At 37.7% G+C, this 18955-nt stretch overlaps 1 protein-coding gene across 10 annotated transcripts in view; it reads right to left on the bottom strand.

Annotated features, from left to right (window-relative positions):
- The window catches only part of KIF13A (kinesin family member 13A), a 187089-nt gene that overhangs the window by 31555 nt on the left and 136579 nt on the right, over positions 1-18955 (bottom strand). For all 10 annotated transcript variants that reach the window (XR_016018678.1, XM_074335179.2, XM_074335181.2 and 7 more), the window contains 6 exons: positions 16705-16918; positions 6345-6507; positions 5168-5308; positions 4255-4404; positions 2003-2164; positions 1280-1453 (listed from right to left, as the gene is read on the bottom strand). Coding sequence is in view for 9 of the 10 variants with exons in the window: in XM_074335179.2 (XP_074191280.2) it covers positions 1280-1453; positions 2003-2164; positions 4255-4404; positions 5168-5308; positions 6345-6507; positions 16705-16918 (1004 nt within the window). In the remaining variant the exon portion in view is untranslated. The remainder of the gene's footprint in view (positions 1-1279; positions 1454-2002; positions 2165-4254; positions 4405-5167; positions 5309-6344; positions 6508-16704; positions 16919-18955) is intronic.

Below are 18955 nucleotides of genomic sequence, written 5' to 3'. Positions count from 1 at the left end.
GAAGAGAACTCTGTGACTCTAATTCCTGGCAAGAGCTATGCTTTATAGATTTAGCCTTATACTATTTACCTTCTTATTTATTTTATTTGGAGACAGAATCAGAATTTTTGAAGGAAAATCAACGTATAATCTACATATTTTAAAGATGAAAAAAATCCCAAGGTCACATACTGAATCCAGGGGCTCTGAGATCAGTATTTATGAAGCCAGCTGTCAACTATTAGGTTGGTACAAAAGTAATTGTGGTTTAAAAGTTTAAAAATTGCAATTACTTTTGCACCAACCTAATAGAATGTGCTTAAAATTCAGATTTCATCCTGCTAATAAGCACCTTTGCAGATCCAAAGAAACATGGGGAATATTTAAAAGTGTACTGTGAGAACAGAAACAAAATATCATTAATAAAGATTCTGAGAAACAGATTGGTGAACAGAGGTTTAAAAAAATATGGGCTATTTACTTTCAGAAAAAGAAAGACTTAGTAGTTCTTACATATGTGAAATTTTATAGATGGTGATATAGATTTGCTTTCTAAGTGTAGAACTAAACAGAAATAGGCACAATTTGCAAAAGTTAAAAAAAGGTCTTGAGTACCTATTCAGGACTGTCCAAAGAAAAACTAAATAACACAGAGGATAAAGTCCATCTGTCAGAAATTAGTTGTTGGCCAGGAAGAATAGCTGATGTCACAAAGTAGGTCTGTCAAATACTCACCAAAAAGTCACTCTTCCCATTTTATATTTTCTTTCAAAATGTATATGGTACATTAGAATACTATGTTTAGAATGCTATGCTATATTCAGAAGAATGAAAAATACCTATAGCAACTCATGTTAAGGTATCCACATATATTAAAATAACAAGATGCAATTCTACAATATGTATGTGATCACATTTTTGTAAGAAAAGTGTTTTAAGTTATGTTTCATGACAGTAAGAGTGTATGTTCTCAGTCCCTATTTATTTGTGTGAACATATGTTTACCACACGCATACAAGTATAAAAGTTGTGAAGCACAAAAAATAGTTCAGCAAACTGTCATTGGTGATCACACTTCTGGGGAATATGATTTTGATTAGAGGTCTTTCAGATTTTATTTTAAATACTTTTAAATTTTTAAAAATTATATTCCAGTACATTTTGAGGTTAAAAGGCCCAAGAAACATATTACGTTTGTTAAACATTCTTATGGGGAAAACTTCTAAAGTCCATGTAGAATTCTGAATTACACCCAGATCTGTTGCCTCCCACGTAACTCCTTTCATAATGGCACCTGTACCTTACAGTGCGAGAAGGTCACCCTATACTGGGCATCCTTGGACTGGGGGGAGGGCAACTCTGGGTCCACTACTGGGGCAGCCACTGTAGACTCACACTGGTCCCAAAATGTGTACTGACAGAAGACAAAATTCGAGAGGTTTACGGGCAGCCCCGTGGCCTCTTTAATTTTTACCTGGAGAGATTAAAAAAAAAAAAAGAAGAAAGAAAGATAAAGCAAATATAACTCCCACAAAGAAAACATTAAACTATGTATTCTTTTCTTATTTCAACTAACTCAAATTTAAGTGTAAGTGATGAAATAAACAAATTAGTCATCCGTTTGACATCTGAAAATATTTGGCATCATTTCATTAAGGGTTCTATCTGTAATGAAATTTGTACCATAGTTCTATAACCACAGTATATATAAACTTGCACACATCCCTCTAAAATTTTTCCAATGACTGAGTTTGTGACATAGATGCAACCTTTACTAGAAAAGCATAATTCACGGAGCAACACACAATCTTTGCATGCTAAGTATACATAGACTTTTGAAATATCATGCAACTGTCATCAGAAAACCTGATATATTTCTGGAAAATGTACTGTCCACCGTTGTATTTATTGTCAGGAAGTTTAACTTTTACTATGCTCCATGAAAAACTCATAAGCTTTTCTATAAAATGCTTTTGAAGTAAAATGGTCATTTGTCTGAGCCTCCCCATCATGGTCCTCTTACCCGGCATGTCAGTTTTCTGACTCGGTGAATGATTTCCCCGCTGCTGTCTATGACTTCAAGACTCCCACTTTCACTGGAGTTCTCTGAGGAGTCATCCTCCACTATGCGCTCCGGGACAGTTCCTGTAACACGCATCACCTCCACATGGAGACGCCCAGCAACCTGGGTCAAGGAAGCAGAGCACCCTGGACTTAAAAGGCATCCCACAGACCTCAGACAGCAAGCACTCTACAATACCCCTGGTGAGCAGCTCCACAGTTACTGCTTGGCCATCTCCAGCAACAGGAAGCTCAACAGTCCCAGAGCCAGTACATTCCACTGGCTGCCCTTCCAATCATCCTGCCTGACTTTGAGCCAAATTTACCTCCCTGCAAGGTGCCTTCTGGAGTCATCTGCATTCTTATCCTTATTCTGTAAGATAGCCCATGAATAGTTTAAAGGCAACTATCATATTATACCTAGAGTCACCTATTTCCCATGTACGAATATGTTCATTCACTTACTCATTTGATCATATAAGTAACTGGCCTCATGGGAGTATCAAAATAAAGACATGGGCTCTGCTGTCAAGGCACTCAACAGTCAAGTGGGGAAAGACAGAGAAGCAAAGATCTAGTGAAACAAAAGAAAAAAAGTAGACTAGCTGCAATAACAGAGATATGTACTGGTTGATATGGAATAAATTTATCTATTCAACAAATATTTATCAAGCACTAACTCTGCTGGGAACTGCGCTAAATACTGTATTAACAAGAGTAAACCAAACAGACATGGCCACTGGGCTTAGGGAGTTCCTATTCTCCTGGGAGTAGAGAAGCAGCTTGTAATTCACACTGGCGCTGGAAGCAGGGTGAAGACAGGCTCCACAATGTGGGGAGAGTTGCTCCAGGAGAAATGGCATATACAAAGCCAGGAAGTTACAAGAAAAGAATTCCTTTGAATTGTTTTAAAAAAACAAACAGACAAACAAATAAAAATGCTTAAAGTGTCCTCACTATCCTGGTGGTTCTCAGAATAGATGCTAGTTTCACAGTGTCTCCAAGTTATCTCACAGAACCAAATTAAAAGATAGGGACTGTCCTGAAATTTGCATTCTCAGAGTGTTATAATTGGCCAAGTTATCTTTCATAACACAATTTAGGGTTGTAATGACTGAAGTGAAGGTGACACATGTTCTGGCAGTGCCGCTGTCATCTTAAATAGTGAGGCTCGTTTTCAAAGGTAGCTCAGACCCAACTTCCATATAGCAACTTGCACTGGCACCAAGCACCTGAGATATATTTGATGGCATTTGACAAGTGAGACAAATATGAGGAAGTAGGAAGAGGGGAGGGAATAAGAGAAATAGTTACAAGGTGGTGGTTCTCAAGTTTTTTCAGTGCTTTTTGCAAATCAAATACATTTTAAATAGAAATTCAGGGGGATTAATGGAACTCTCCAAGTCCATGGACCCTAGCTTAAGAACTCTGACTGGGGACTCATCCACTGGATCCCTTCGCCACAGGAGTTGTGACCAGTTTTAACACTGGAAACAACAACCCTAGCCCACTGGTCTTCTAGAACAGAATGTCCACATGCAGAAGGTCGGCTATGTGCTTACACACCACAACTGGGAACCTAGAGCTTAGTTTCTGGGTTCAAAGCACAAAAAATAACAGTATTTCAAGTTTGCATGTTATTGAAGGACAAGCTAGGAAATAAGGGTGTTACTAAATTTAAAATTAAAACATCAGTTGATGAAATGGATAAAATACAAGTTTGAACTTGAACATTTTCCGAAATGTCTTAGGCCTACACAAAGCCAGTATATCTAAATAACTGAAATATGAGAGTTTAAAAGGGATAACAGTAGGATGATGAAGCTTGTTTTATTTGAATACTTTGGGTTTCAAAATAGTCCTCTCAAGCTGTGTCTCTTAAAGACCACTCAGAGGCCAAAAGAGAACTACAGTGTATCACAAAGGTAAGAGATTAAAACAGAAATGAATTTGGGGCACAGAGCTGAATCTGGTTTCCAAAAGAGTTCTAATTTGATTAAAACAAAGAAGAAACTTGTGAACTACAAATATAAAATATCTTACAACTTTTACAACTATGACTTAATTTTAATAGTTTCTGTTAATATTAGAGGAGAAAAAAAAGATGTGGATCCTATTTTCCCTAGTTTCTCGATCAACCTCAAGAATGCAAGTTAAATTTTAAAAAACCCAAAACTTGAACCATCATTTTCTCCGAGGCTGGCTTGTCGTTACCTCCCCCTGCTGGCTGATGATAGGGACTGCATACTGAAGTTTCACATCACAGAAGAGACACTCCAAGAACACATTAGCTACGCCAATAAGGTTGTGATTCTCTTGGGCTTCATAGAAAGGGTCACCTCGTTTCCCATAGAGTCTCTTTGCCTGAGTGATAAGAGAGGCAGGTGGACAGGAGAGGAGGAAACAAAACATCAAATGAAATAATATGATTTAAAACTCGCATTTAAAATTTTTTAAAGCATTTATTCACACAAGTTGTAAAGAAGTTAGGATCATGTCCATAAAAATAACAAAATGAGCACACAGGTGGGGAATTAAGTGGTATCTGTGTGGACGACCCTTAGGTACTGCCTCGTCTTCCCTATCACACCCCACCTGCAGCCTGTATCATTTTATTCCCTTTGCCTCACTTCCTTTGCTGAGTCTTCTTTCCCCTTACTAATGTCCAAAAAATTAATTATGTTCTCTATAATTATTCTTAGTAATCTACCCAGACGCAATCATAGCTAGGGGAGCATGAGCATATGCTAAGGAATACAAAATCCATGTTGACTTCATCCATATGAGTTTTCACAACACTGACACAACAGCACAAATTTACTTTGTTCCACTTCATTTCACATGAAGTGTAGTCAAATGCAGGCAAGTAAGGATCCGCTACATGTTCTCTTTATTTAGGTCCTATCTGTGTGGGGATCACACATTATATATTACTGATTCAACTAAGCACTCTTTTCAAGATCACTTTTACTTTACTTTTCTAATATAAATGTCCAAGTACCACTACAAATATTCACTGGCGCTTGTGTGCGTGTGTGGGTGCCTGCGTGTGTGTTATGATGATTAAATTATTTATATTCTCTGCTTTTAACATGACCAAATCTTCTTTACGTTTTGTCACTTTTACCTCAGGAACCTTTTCCTTCCATTCTTGATAAAGGTCTCTCATGTCAATTAACTTATTCTCCAGCTTCTCAATGGTCCAAACTTGGGTGCCCTTTCCTTTCCTCCTCACTTGAATAGCTGGCTCACTCACTATTGCTCCTCTCTGCAGAACGAAGAAAAACAAACAAATCTTGTTATAACTTTTTGGAGTGTTAAAGCAATATATAGCAAGTTAAAAAAAAAATAATGTATACAAAAGAGGATGAACTTCTACCAACTACAAAATATTTTGGTTTATTTTCCATCTTTTATGTATACGCAGGCACATACTTAATTTTTTTATCACAATCAGAACCAAACAAAAAGATAAATTTCCTATCCCAATTCTCTCTCCATAGTTTTACATTATGATCATTCTTCTTAAACATGATTATTAATGGTAAGACAGCAATCCATTATGTGGATATACTACTTATTTGACTAATTAGTCTACTGTTCAATAACATGGCTGCTTTCAACTTTTGCTATTATAAAGGACACTATGATAAGCATCTTTGTACAAAAAGCACATAAAATTTTAAGTTCCCTTCTATGACTATGGACTTAGAATACATTTCTCAAAGGAGAACTACTTGGTCAAATAACTAAAACCCAGACAGCGTGATGAGATACTACTCCCTGAATCATTTCTGGCTTGCTTGTTGGAGAGAAAAATGAATGGATGAAAAACTACTTTTCTTTAAAGCTTCTCCTTAAAGGAAAAATTCTTCAAGTTGAAGTGATGGGAAACATCCAAATGGCTGCAGAGCATCCGTTTGTGCACATAAAGACATGTATCATACCAGTCTTCCTTTCTTGAAGAATTCACTCTTAAAATGGGACTATAACAAAACACACACCCATCCCCCATTTCAGAGGGGGGCACTTACATGAAAGAGAAAAGCAGGTGGGATTACTTATATATATTTCTAGTGTTAAAGGAAGCACTTCAATTAACCAGTCCCTCAAGCCACCAAAATTCTCGTATTCTGATCATAACATCTAAGGGCATAAACACAAGAGTAGGTCTATAGGGAAGTCTTACAAAGAATAAATGCTCAGGCTCACATCAGGATCTCCTCATGGGTGTTTTCTTGGATGTCAGGTTTACGAATCTATCTTACAGTATTTACTACTGCACATCCTGCTCTCATTCTTACCTTTCTATTGGCACTGAGGTTTGTAGCAGGGATCTGCAGAGTCACTTGGTAGTCAGTGAGTTTGCTCATTTCCTCAGCTAAGAAGTTTGCTTCCCTAACCAAGGTATTAGCTTTAACGAGCTGCTCGCGCAGTTTTGCCAGGCTCTGACGGAAGAGTTCATCCCTATGGTGTAGCAGAAAACGAAATGAGAAAATCTAAAAGAAAAGAAAACTACCGTCCTGTTTTTAAGGGAGTCATATTATTAGAATGGTAGAAAACTCCTTTCAGGCAATATTTTCCAATCTAGTTTTGCCAAATCACCTCGAATCCTTCCCTCCTCCCCACAGGGTTCTGTGGGGTATCTGTTGGTAACCACTGATGAGAAGCAAATATGTCATCATGTAACTAAAAACCATTTTTAAAATTATGTAACATTTGAAAATGTGACATCCTTGTAGGAGCTGGAGATACTTCAATGAATGAAACCAACTCCCGGCCCCTTGGAACTTATTTTCCAGTGGACGAGACAAACAACAAATAAATAACTATATGATTGTAACACTTCCTATTGTTGAATGAAACTGTTTTCAAATTTACTATTATAATTTTATGTTTACCTATTTATATCTTACTCTACACTACATTCTAACTGTACAGAAAGAATGAACTACATCTCTAGGCTTCTTTGCAATTCTCACTAGCTCTTAAACACACTTGATTCTCAGATCTTCAACATTGGCTTAGGTATGAGTCCTTCAATACTTTACAAGCCATCAACATTCACTTGGTGAAAGTCCCAGCTTCTTAAATATCCATACACCATTAATGGCATCTTAATTTTATCCAGTGACACTTGACGAAATCAATATTGTAACCATTATTCAAAATATCATCCTTACTACCGTTTCTTTTTAAGAATTTGAACCTCAAAGAGAATCTATCTGGAATTAGACAAACTGAAAAATTTTTTTTGACATTTAACTGAAAAACACTACAATTAAAAGCAATCCAAAAAAAAGAAGAAAAAGAAAACAAAAATAAAAGCAATCCACCATTTCCATTGCATAATTTTGTTTTGGTCTTTTGTAATCTTCAGTACATAGAAAAGTAAATAGGGGAAATAACTAGAAAGGATAGAGTGACATCATAGGAATGGCGGCAGCGGGAAGCACTTTTTGAGTCCTCCTCCGGATCTTATCACAAATAGGACATCTATAACCCTTCAAAGGACTCTCTGATCATCCCGTAGAACAGCTAAGAGACTCGTGCAAGGATTACTTGAAGGTGGGCAAATTGGGCGAGCAGGGGAAGAGGGAAGGGAGCAGAGTGGAGACGCGGCCCACACCTTTAGCTGTGGAAACATGCCCGCATCTGCAGCGGTGGAAACGCGGCCAGCATCCGCAGCTGCAGAGACACAGGGAATCCCAGGACGGAACAGAGAACACAAAAGCCAGGAGGTGGGCTCTTTCCCTGCGTCCCACAGCTGATCTCTCCCGCTGAGGGGGCAGCATATCCAGCATTTGAGGCAATAACCTCAGTGAGACCTCCAGTTGGGCCCTAGGCCGGACAAAGGACATAAACTCCATGCCTGGGCCCCTCCCCCCGCTCTTCCAATCCTACCCTAACCCTCCCAGAGACTTAAACTGGCCCCTGAACTGAGGAGTAGTGTCAGATTACAGAGGAGCCTTAGTGCTCAGGCTCTGGAAAGACTGGCATGCAGCTCTGACCCAGGGAAGAGGCTGGGAAGAGTGTGATTTTTGCTGGGCGAGGAGAGAAGAGACTCCTCCACCCCCAGCCACCACCTTTTCTGGCCTGCGGGAAGAGTGTGACATGGTTGGGCTGGGAGAGAGAAGACCCCTCCATCCTCAGTCCCCACCCTTTCTGGCCTGCCTAGGGCAGGGCAATTACAACTGCAGGGGCACTTCCAGGTATCAGCAGTAGGCAGCAGATGCAGCTCTGGGCTTTCAGAAGCTCAGAAATCTCCAGCCCACCATACACACGCACGCACGCACGCACGCACGCACGCACGCGGAAGAAGTGCCCTAAGACTCAGGAGAACTGGACACAGGGCTGGTGGTGCTACTCTCAGTGCGCATATGTGCAGGCAAGAGCAGAAACTGCACTGACTTTGTAGAAACTACCATCCAGACCCCTCAGCCCCATGATTCTAAATTTGCAGTTCCAACGTCACTCTGGGCACCAGGTGACCGACTCTGCCTGCACAATACACAGAAGACTCTTTGGTACAGCAGAGGACAACCTGGTGATCAGTTGGTGGGTTTAAGCCAAGACTGGCGCTGCTTTTTGTTTTATTTTGTTTTGTTTTGTCTTTATATCTTTGATATCTTTGCCTGTGTTGAGTGGGAGTTGTCTGTTGTTTTTACATGTGAAGGTATTTGATTTTTTCTTTGTTGTTGTTGTTGTTGTGCTTGGTGATTTGCTTTGTTCTGAAATTGCCCTACCAGGGCCCAGCTTAAGAGGCAAAGATTCAACACATGCAGAGGCCAACTCCAGACCAAACCAGAGTACTACCAGGTTTGACCTACCCAGTGGGAATTCTCTACAGGCACAAAAGCCCATAGAGGCCAAACGACATTTAAGTGGTCAACCCTCACACAGCAGAACACCCTGCGGAGGGCAGAGCCAAGTCTCACAACTAGTCTGCCTACGAGTTAACCCCACCTACTCACAAGTGAAAATCAATTAAAGATCTTCTGTAACAGGACAATATGCACAACACAAGAGTCACCTTTGGAACACACGCAGAGAAGAACGAAGTAGTGCAAGTCAAATATAAAGGACACATACTACATAAGATAACTCAGTAAGAACTAAGAACTCTAGGGGATCTAACTAATACATCGAAGCAAACACAGAGAGTCAGCCAGAATGGGGAAACAAAGATACATGTCCCAAATAAAAGAACAGAAGAAACCTCCAGAAATGGAACCAAATGAAACAGAGGTAACCAACCTATCAGAGAGAGTTCAGAACACTGATGATAAGAATGTTTAAGGAGCTTAGAGACGACATAAAGAAGGATGTAGAAAGCATAACGAACAACCAGTTAGAACTAAAGAACACAATTACCAAAATAAAGAACTCACTTGAAGGAATTAACAACAGGTTAGATGAAGCACAGGATCGAATCAGCGACTTAGAAGACAAGTTAGCAGAGATCACCCAAACAGAACAACACACACAAACAAAAGAATAAAAAACAATGAAGATGGTTTAAGAGACCTCTGGGATAACATCAACCGCAACAACATGCGCATCATAGGAATACCAGAAGGTGAAGAGAGGAAGCAAGGGATTGAGAACATATTTGAAGCAATAATGTCCGAAAACTTCCCTAACCTGATGAAGGAAACCAACATACAATCCCAGGAAGTGCAGAGAGTTCGAACCAGGATAAACCCAAACAGGCCCAAACCAAGACACATTACAGTTAAAATGGCAAAGGTTAAAGATGAAGAGAGAATCCTAAAAGCAGCAAGAGAAAGACAGAGGGTTATATACAAGGGAACTCCCATAAGACTATCAAATGACTTTTCTACAGAAACATTGAAGGCCAGGAGGGAGTGGCAGGAGATACTCAAAGTGATGGAAAACAAAGCCCTACAACCTAGATTGCTTTATCCAGCAAGGCTATCATTTAAAATTGATGGAGAGATAAAGAGCTTCCCAGAAAAGAATAAGCTAAAGGAATTCATTACCACCAGGCCAGCATTGCAAGAAATACTAAAAGGACTTCTGTAAATAGAAGATGAAAACAATCTAACCACAAATTTAAAAATGGGAATAACTATGTACTTATCAATAATCACTTTAAATGTAAATGGTTTAAATGCTCCAATCAAGAGACATAGGGTAGCTGAGTGGATAAGAAAGCAAGACCCTTGTATATGCTGTATACAAGAGACTCACCTCAGATCAAAAGACACACACAGGCTGACAGTGAAGGGTTGGAGTAAGATATCCCATGCAAATGGACATGAGAAAAAAGCTGGAGTTGCAATACTTATCTCTGACAAAATAGACTTTAAAATGAAGAAAATATTAAAAGACAAAGATGGGCACTATATAATAATAAAGGGATCAATTCGACAAGAGGACATAACCCTAGTAAATATTTATGCACCCAACATAGGAGCACCTAAATATATAAAACAGATATTGACTGACATAAAGACAGAGATCAACAGTAACACTATCATAGTAGGGGACTTCAACACACCTCTGACAACAAGGGACAGGTCTTCCAGACAGAAAATCAATACGGAAACAACAGCCTTAAATAACACATTGGACCACTTGGATTTAATCGATATTTTCAGAGCATTCCACCCCAATGCTGCAGAATACACGTTCTTCTCAAGCGCACATGGAACATTTTCCAAGATAGACCATATGTTAGGCCACAAAGCAAGTCTGGATAAATTTAAGAAAACTGAAATCATACCAATTGTCTTCTCTGACCACAGTGCTATGAAATTAGAAATGAACTACAGGAAAAAAACTGGAAGACACACAAATTCATGGAGGCTGAATAATATGTTACTAAATAATGAATGGGTCAAGCAGGAGATCAAGGAAGAAATCAAGACATCTCGAGACAAACGAAAATGAAAATATAACGACCCAAAATCTATGGGATGCCGCGAAAGCAGTCCTAAGAGGGAAGTTCATAGCACTGCAGGCCTACCTAAAGAAACAAGAAACATCACTAATCAACAGCTTATCTTCACACTTAAGGGATCTGGAAAAAGAACAACAAAATAAGCCCAAAGGGAGTACAAGGAAGGAGATAATAAAGATCAGAGCGGAAATAAATGAAATAGAAACCAGAAAAACAATACAAAAGATCAATGAATCCAAGAGTTGGTTCTTAGAGAAGATAAACAAAATTGACAAACCGTTAGCCAGACTCATTAAAAAAAAGAGAGAGAGGACCCAAATTAATAAAATCAGTAATGAAAGAGGAGAAGTGACAACAGACACCGCAGAGATACAAAAAATTTTAAGAAATTACTATGAGCAACTGTATGCCAACAAATTTGACAACCTGGAAGAAATGGACAATTTCCTAGATGCATACAACCTTCCAAGGCTAACTCAAGAAGAGACAGAAAACCTGAATAGACTGATTACCACCAAGGAAATTGAATCAGTAATCAACACTCTCCCAACAAACAAAAGCCCTGGACCAGATGGCTTTACAGGTGAATTTTACAGAACGTTCAAAAAAGAATTGTCACCTATTCTCCTCAAACTCTTCCAAAAAATCCAGAGGGAGGGAAGACTCCCAAACACTTTTTACGAAGCCACTATCACCCTGATCCCAAAATCAGACAAAGACACCACAAAAAAAGAAAACTACAGGCCAATATCGCTAATGAACATAGATGCAAAAATCCTCAACAAAATACTAGCGAACAGAATTCAGCAACACATTAAAAAGATCATACACCATGATCAAGTGGGATTCATCCCAGGTATGCAAGGGTGGTTCAACATCCTCAAATCAATTAATGTGATACACCACATTAACAAAATGAAAAATAAAAATCATATGATCATATCAATAGACGCAGAAAAAGCATTTGATAAAATTCAGTAGCCATTCATGATAAAAACCCTTAAGAAAGTGGGAATAGAGGGATCATATCTCAACATAATAAAGGCCATATATGATAGACCCACAGCTAACATCATACTCAATGGGGAAAAGCTAAAACCATTCCCCTTAAAATCAGGAACAAGGCAAGGTTGCCCACTTTCTCCACTTCTATTCAACATAGTGCTGGAAGTTCTAGCCACAGCAATCAGAAAAGAAAAAGAAATAAAAGGCATCCAAATTGGTAAGGAGGAAGTAAAACTGTCATTATATGCAGATGATATGATACTGTATTTAGAGAACCCTAAAGACTCCACCAAGAAACTATTAGAGCTGATAGATGAATTTAGTAAAGTAGCAGGATACAAAATTAATATTCAGAAATCAGTTGCATTTGTATATACCAATAATAAAACATCAGAAGGAGAAATTTAAAAAGCAATTCCATTTACAATTGCTCCAAAGACTATAAAATACCTGGGAATAAATTTAACCAAAGAAGTAAAAGATCTGTACTCAGAAAATTATAAGACACTGAAGAAAGAAATGAAAGAAGATACAAATAGATGGAAACACATACCATGTTCATGGATAGGAAGAATTAATATAGTTAAAATGTCCATACTGCCTAAGGCAATATACATATTCAACGCAATTCCTGTCAAACTACCAACAACGTTTTTCACAGAAATAGAATATATAATCTTAAAATTTATATGGGATAACAAAAGACCCCGGATATCCTCAACAATCTTGAGAAATAAGAACAAAGTGGGAGGTATAACAATACCTGACTTCAAATTATACTACAAGGCTACAGTAATCAAAACAGCATGGTACTGGCATAAAAACAGACCCATAGATCAATGGAACAGAATAGAGAGTCCAGAAATAAATCCATGCCTATATGGCCATTTAATCTATGACAATGGAAGCAAGAATGTACGGTGGGGTAAAGACAGTCTATTCAATAAATGGTGCTGGGAAACTTGGACAGACACATGCAAAAAGATGAAGCTGGACCACCTCCTTACACCACATACAAAAATAAATTCAAAATGGTTTAAAGATTTAAATGTAAGATCTGAAACCATAAAATTCCTAGAAGAAAATATAGGAAGAAACTTCACAGACATTACCCGGAGTAAGATTTTTACTGATATATCCCCTCGCGCGAGGGAAGGAAGAGAAAAAATAAACATGTGGGATTACATCAAACTAAAAAGCTTTTTCACAGCAAAGGAAACCATCAATAAAACAAAAAGGGATCCTACTGAATGGGGAAAGATATTTGCCAATGATATATCTGATAAGGGGTTAATTTCACAAATTTATAAAAAACTCACTCAACTCAACTCCAAAAAAACAAACAACCCAATTAAAAAACGGGCAGAGGACATGAAGAGACATTTTTCTAAAAAGGACATACAGATGGCAAACAGACATATGAAGAAATGCTCAACCTCACTAACCATCAGAGAAATGCAAATAAAATCCACAATGAGATACTACCTCACCCCAGTCAAAATGGCTATCATCAATATATCAACAAACAACAAGTGCTGGCGTGGATGTGGAGAAAAGGGAACGCTTGTGCACTGTTGGTGGGATTGCAGATTGGTGCAGCCACTATGGAAAACAGTATGGAGGTATCTCAAAAATCTGAAAATGGAACTACCTCATGATCCAACAATTCCACTCCTAGGTATCTATCCAGAGAAATCCAAAACTCTGATTCAAAAATCTTTATGCACTCCTATGTTTATTGCAGTACTATACACAATCACCAAGACATGGAAACAACCAAAATGCCCATCGGTAGATGACTGGATTAAGATACTGTGGTACATTTATATAATGGAGTATTACGCAGCCATAAAGAAGAAAGAAATCTTACCATTTGCAACAACATGGATGGACCTAGAGAACATTGTTAAGTGAAATAAGTCACACAAAGACAAATACCATATGATCTCACTTATATGTGGAATCTAAAGAAAAGAATAAGTGAATGAACTAATCAGAAACAGTTTTGGAGACATAGAGGAAAAACTGAGGGTTGCTAGAATGGCAGGGGGTGGGGATAAGGGGTGAGGGGATTAGAAAACAGTCGGTAGCCACAAGATGGCCACGAGGTTTTGAAAATTAATTTGGGGAATGTAATCAATAATATTGTAAAGATTTTGTAGGGTGTCCGATGGACACGTGTCCCATTTGGGAGACCACCTCAGGGATGATGTAGATGCCTGATCACTGCATTGTACACCTGAAGCTGAATAATAATGAATGACAATTATATATATATATACACACACACACACACACACACACACACATATACATGTGTGTATATATATATATATATGTATATGTATGTATGTATATACTTACAAGAAGCGGAGTACAGCATTAGGAATAGAGACAGTAGAAATATAATGGCTCTGTCAGATGTCAGAGGGATAGTGGATAGGGGGAGGGGGGTTCACACAGTGTGAGGGATATAAATGATAAACATCTAAGTATTACTTTGTCTTGTGTACCTGAAACTAATAAAAAAAAAGAAAAAAAAGTATTATGTAAACAAATATGAAAATACTAATGCTACAATTTTATGAAATAAGTGACCAACAAACACCGTGAAGTATTTTTAACACTTTAAAATGTGTATATCAAATTTAAAATAGAAATACTAAGGAGTATCCAACTGTCCTAGTGGTCAAAATGGCTTGTCTTTTACAACATATTTGTTATCAAGGACAAAAAATCACTCAATTATCTTTCTACAAATTTAAAAGGCATGATGTTGAGAATTTTGGAAAAATTATTTTGCTTTTTTAAAGGATAAGACTCACCCTTAATTTCAAATTATTATTCTAGCACATAATCAAAACAGATCTGTATGCAAAATGATGACAAATAAAACTTTTTTAATTAATAAAATTAAGTATTTAGACATTTTAAAGCAATGTAAAAACATTCTAGTTTATGATCTCAGAGTTTCCGTATCCTTAGGACAATCTCATGTACCAGGCATGCTTTTTACTTTGTTTTCATTTTCATGACTGATATTTTTTGTTCCTTTGTCCTCATTCTATCTTATTCAGATTTTTTTCTCATCACTTCTGAAAGCTTTCAGTACATTTAACAAATTGCCTAAAATATATTTACCATTTCTACTATAAAGCATCATACAACAAAATTCTTTTAAAATTGTCATGTGTGTATTACAAAAAGGTTATCTTAAAAATATCTCTCCACATTTTTTAGAATTTCTTAAAATTTGCTTTCCATTATTTCACCAGATAACTTTGCTTTTTTGCTGAAAGTAGATGGGAATCAGCAGATAATGTAATTTAGAGTCTATTTCATAATAAACATTTTAAGAAAGCTGTCAAAAAAAAAATAGAAAGGATATTAGTGGGTACAATTATACAAATTACCTTTAGCTAGCTATTGCTTCAAGCCACCAGTTCGTAGTAAATGTAGAAAAGGCAGCAATACAGAAAAAGCACCATCTGCTAACCTTTGTCTGTTTTGTCCAGGCACAGTAAAATGTAAAGAATAATACAAGCATGATAAATATTCATACTTCAGTATCCAGAGAGATGAGCAGGCAGTTCCTGAGGAAAATGTAATTGACTCTCTTCTCTTCAAATGCATTACTATGGTGAGCCTTTTAACGCAGGGTAGAGTTCCCTTTTCTCCTCTTAGGGCTCATCCCTGCATGTAGCTCAACTAAAGTATCTCATTGCTTGAGAGAGATGCATTGTGGTTGCAAGAGTTAAAGCAGGAGCTGAAGTCAGACTGCCCTGGCTTTGATCCCACTGTACCAACTTACCAGCTAAATGACATTGGACAAAGACATTTAACCGCTCAACCTCAGTTTTCTCATATGTGTGTGAAACGAGGGTGAAGATGATAACATATAATAGCAAATGTGAAGACTGGATGAATATATGTAAAGCACTTAGTACCTGATACATGTTAATGCCCTTCGAATGTCAGATAGTGCTTTTATTACTATTAATTATTATTATAAGACAGGAGTTATTAATGGGTCTAGAGATAGACCTGGGTTCAAATTCTGAGCTTTTCATTTACTAGAAATTTAGTAAATGAATTTCTAGTAAATGAAATTCTAGGTGGGTGATTTAGGCAGTGTTTTTAAACTGACTGCCCTATCTACAAAACAGAGATAATAGTTCCTATGGCACAGAGTGTTGGGAGTATTAAATAAAATTAGCACCATGCGTAGAACACAGCAGTAGTTAGCAATAACTTACTGTCCTTATTATTATTATTATTACCATTTCTTCCACCACCACCTCAGTTCTGATAGAAGTATTCTAAAGTTATAAATTTTAAAAATTCACATTTAGGAGATTTTTAACATTGAAGTTATATTTAAATAGAACCAAAAGTAAGAGAAATAAAAAATAAGGAGAAAGGCCTTTATGCTAAAGAACTACTCAAACTATTTCCATTTCAATACCTAACAGTCTAAGCCTTCTAACTTGATACCATTTTTACTGAAGTGTAAGGGGGGCAGGTGAGTCTTTAACAACTAACAGTAAACATACTTAGGATGGTTAATGTCCTTTAAAAGAAAAGCCAATTGCTGACAATCCAGATACGGGACTAAGATTTCCTCCTGTGCTAGGTTTATCCCCCTTTGCCATGTCTCATGACCCTTCCCCAAAGGGTCCAAAGCACCACAGCACTAGAGCCTTGGGTCTGAGTCACCTGGGTTCCGTTCTTACCTCTCCTCTTCCCATTGAGTCACCTTCTGCTGAGCTGTCTGGCTGCTGTAGGCCAGGCGGTCAGGGCCGCTGCTCTGGGGCTGCCTCTCGGGGGAGAGCTGCTGGCGGAGCTGCTCCAGCTCCCGCTCATACATGAGCCGCTGCTCTTCGAGGGCACTCCGCTTTTCTTCCAGGTATTGTTTCTCCAGGACCTGAACCACATTTTGAACTGGGTCTGGTGAGCCAAGAGACAAAGCAAGGTGTCTTCAGCGGTGGCTAAGACAGGCAGCCTGCCAGTGCTTTTTCAGCAAGAACCAGTTCCTCCCCCAGGATACGGCCTTTCAGCATGCTCTCTCTGAGAGGCCTGAGCAGCCCTGTCAGATGGAATCCTCTCAGTTTTCTTTTTACTAACATTATAAATAAATCCCTATATGTAAATACTTTTCACATCTACCATGTTACTTTCCTCAATTTGATGAGATCACCCTAATGTTTAGATAGATCATTAATCTACTATTATATAAGCAGAGGGTAGAGGAGAAGGGGATGGGATTCCATCCATTGGGAAGAAAAACATCATGAAATCAAGGGCAATGTCAAAGATAGAGCCACACAAGATTTGAATTTGACGACAGTCAATTTCTATGCACATTTGGCATTGTTCTCGTATATGACAAAGGGTTTATATTTCTGATTTTTAACTACAAATCTCATTTCTCCTGAATTTCTCTACTGTGAGAGCAAATTTAGAGATCATAGCATATATTTGAAAATATTGATTGACTATATGGTCCGACAATTTCTCAGGTGCTAATATCTAAGAAGGTAATTCACCTGTAAAAATAGGCTATTTTTCTGATTTTTTTTTTTGATGTTGCAGATCTAGAGGTCACCAACATACATGTGGTGAATAGGCATGAAGATACTAATAGGTCACTCTCAAAGGAGCCATATTATAACTGGTGGTGGCTGTGATTAAGTCAGACTTGATCCTAAAGAGCTAACTGGCTGGGGGAAGACATTAGCTTGGTAATGACCAATGAACTCAAAGCCATGGAGAAAGATTAAGGCACTGATCGCATTTACAAAGAAGAAAGTTACTGACATTTCTAAGTGAGTAGACTAGGGAAACAGTATGTTACGAATATCTGGATAGCAAACAAGAAAACCACCATCACATAAATATTTCCTTGAAGCACAGGGGACCTGTAAGAGAGGCAGTCATATTCTCAGACTAGCCTGGGACATAATTTCCTCCTTGTTCATGGACATAGCTGCCTGTCATTCAGTGCTATTTGTGTTGTATTTCTGCATATTGACTGTCAATGTAATTTCCAGGCTAAGAGTAGGAAATTAAGATGACAAGAGGATTTTATATAACATCTGATGGTAGCTATTGATTGACTTTTCCAGAAGACCCTATCAGTTTGTGAAATAAATGTATAAACTGTACTAATTTTCTATATGAGCAATTAAGAGAAAAAGACAGCATGTTAGTTTTAAAAAGTGTTAAATAATACAAAAAGTAGAAAGCAATTTAAAAATACCGTGATATGCACTGTACAGGTGAGTTGTTTTAATAAAAATAACCACAGTAACAATAATTATTTTAGGTACTCACTATACGTCAGGTAAAGGAACTATACCCTTTGCATGCATCATCTCATGAAAGCCTTGCAACAAACCTAAGGGTGGATATCATTCCCATTTTAAAGATGAGGAAATTGGGGTTCAGAAAGGTTAAATAGCTGACCTAAGATCACACATGATCTCAGATCAGAGCTAACTGGCTGAGGCCAACATAAACTTATTAATAAATATGGTATTCTAACCTCTAATGTTTTACTCAGAATTAGCAGTACTCTGTTAAAGAGCCGATGTTTAAAAAGAAATACTGTTCTTTGCTTATATAAAATTCTAAAATTAAACATTTTTTCAAAGCAGAAGATTTTTTCATAGAGTCCTGACATCTAATGGAAAATTAACCACCACCACCACCCCTCACCTCACCCCCACCAACCCCTTCAAAACAAAAAGCCCTACACAAAGGTAGACCATGAACAGGTAAGATCTTTTTCATAAAGTAAAAATCTATGTACTCCAAAGCATTAAAATTTCTGACATAGCCCTAAACTCCTGAGAAAAATATGAATAATATAAATCTTTTTGGCAGTAGTCGGAAGTAATTTTAAATGTAAGGGCTAGAGAAGAAAAGTTCTCTCAGAATTTTTTAAAACTATATTTCTCAAACAGTTTATATTTTTGCTCTATT

The sequence above is a fragment of the Rhinolophus sinicus genome, chromosome 14, assembly GCF_057876585.1.
Source record: "Rhinolophus sinicus isolate RSI-liver-muscle chromosome 14, RSI-T2T, whole genome shotgun sequence".
Lineage (NCBI taxonomy): Eukaryota > Metazoa > Chordata > Mammalia > Chiroptera > Rhinolophidae > Rhinolophus > Rhinolophus sinicus.
The sequence above is the reverse complement of the archived record's forward strand: the minus strand, read 5'-3'. Positions and strand labels throughout refer to the sequence as shown.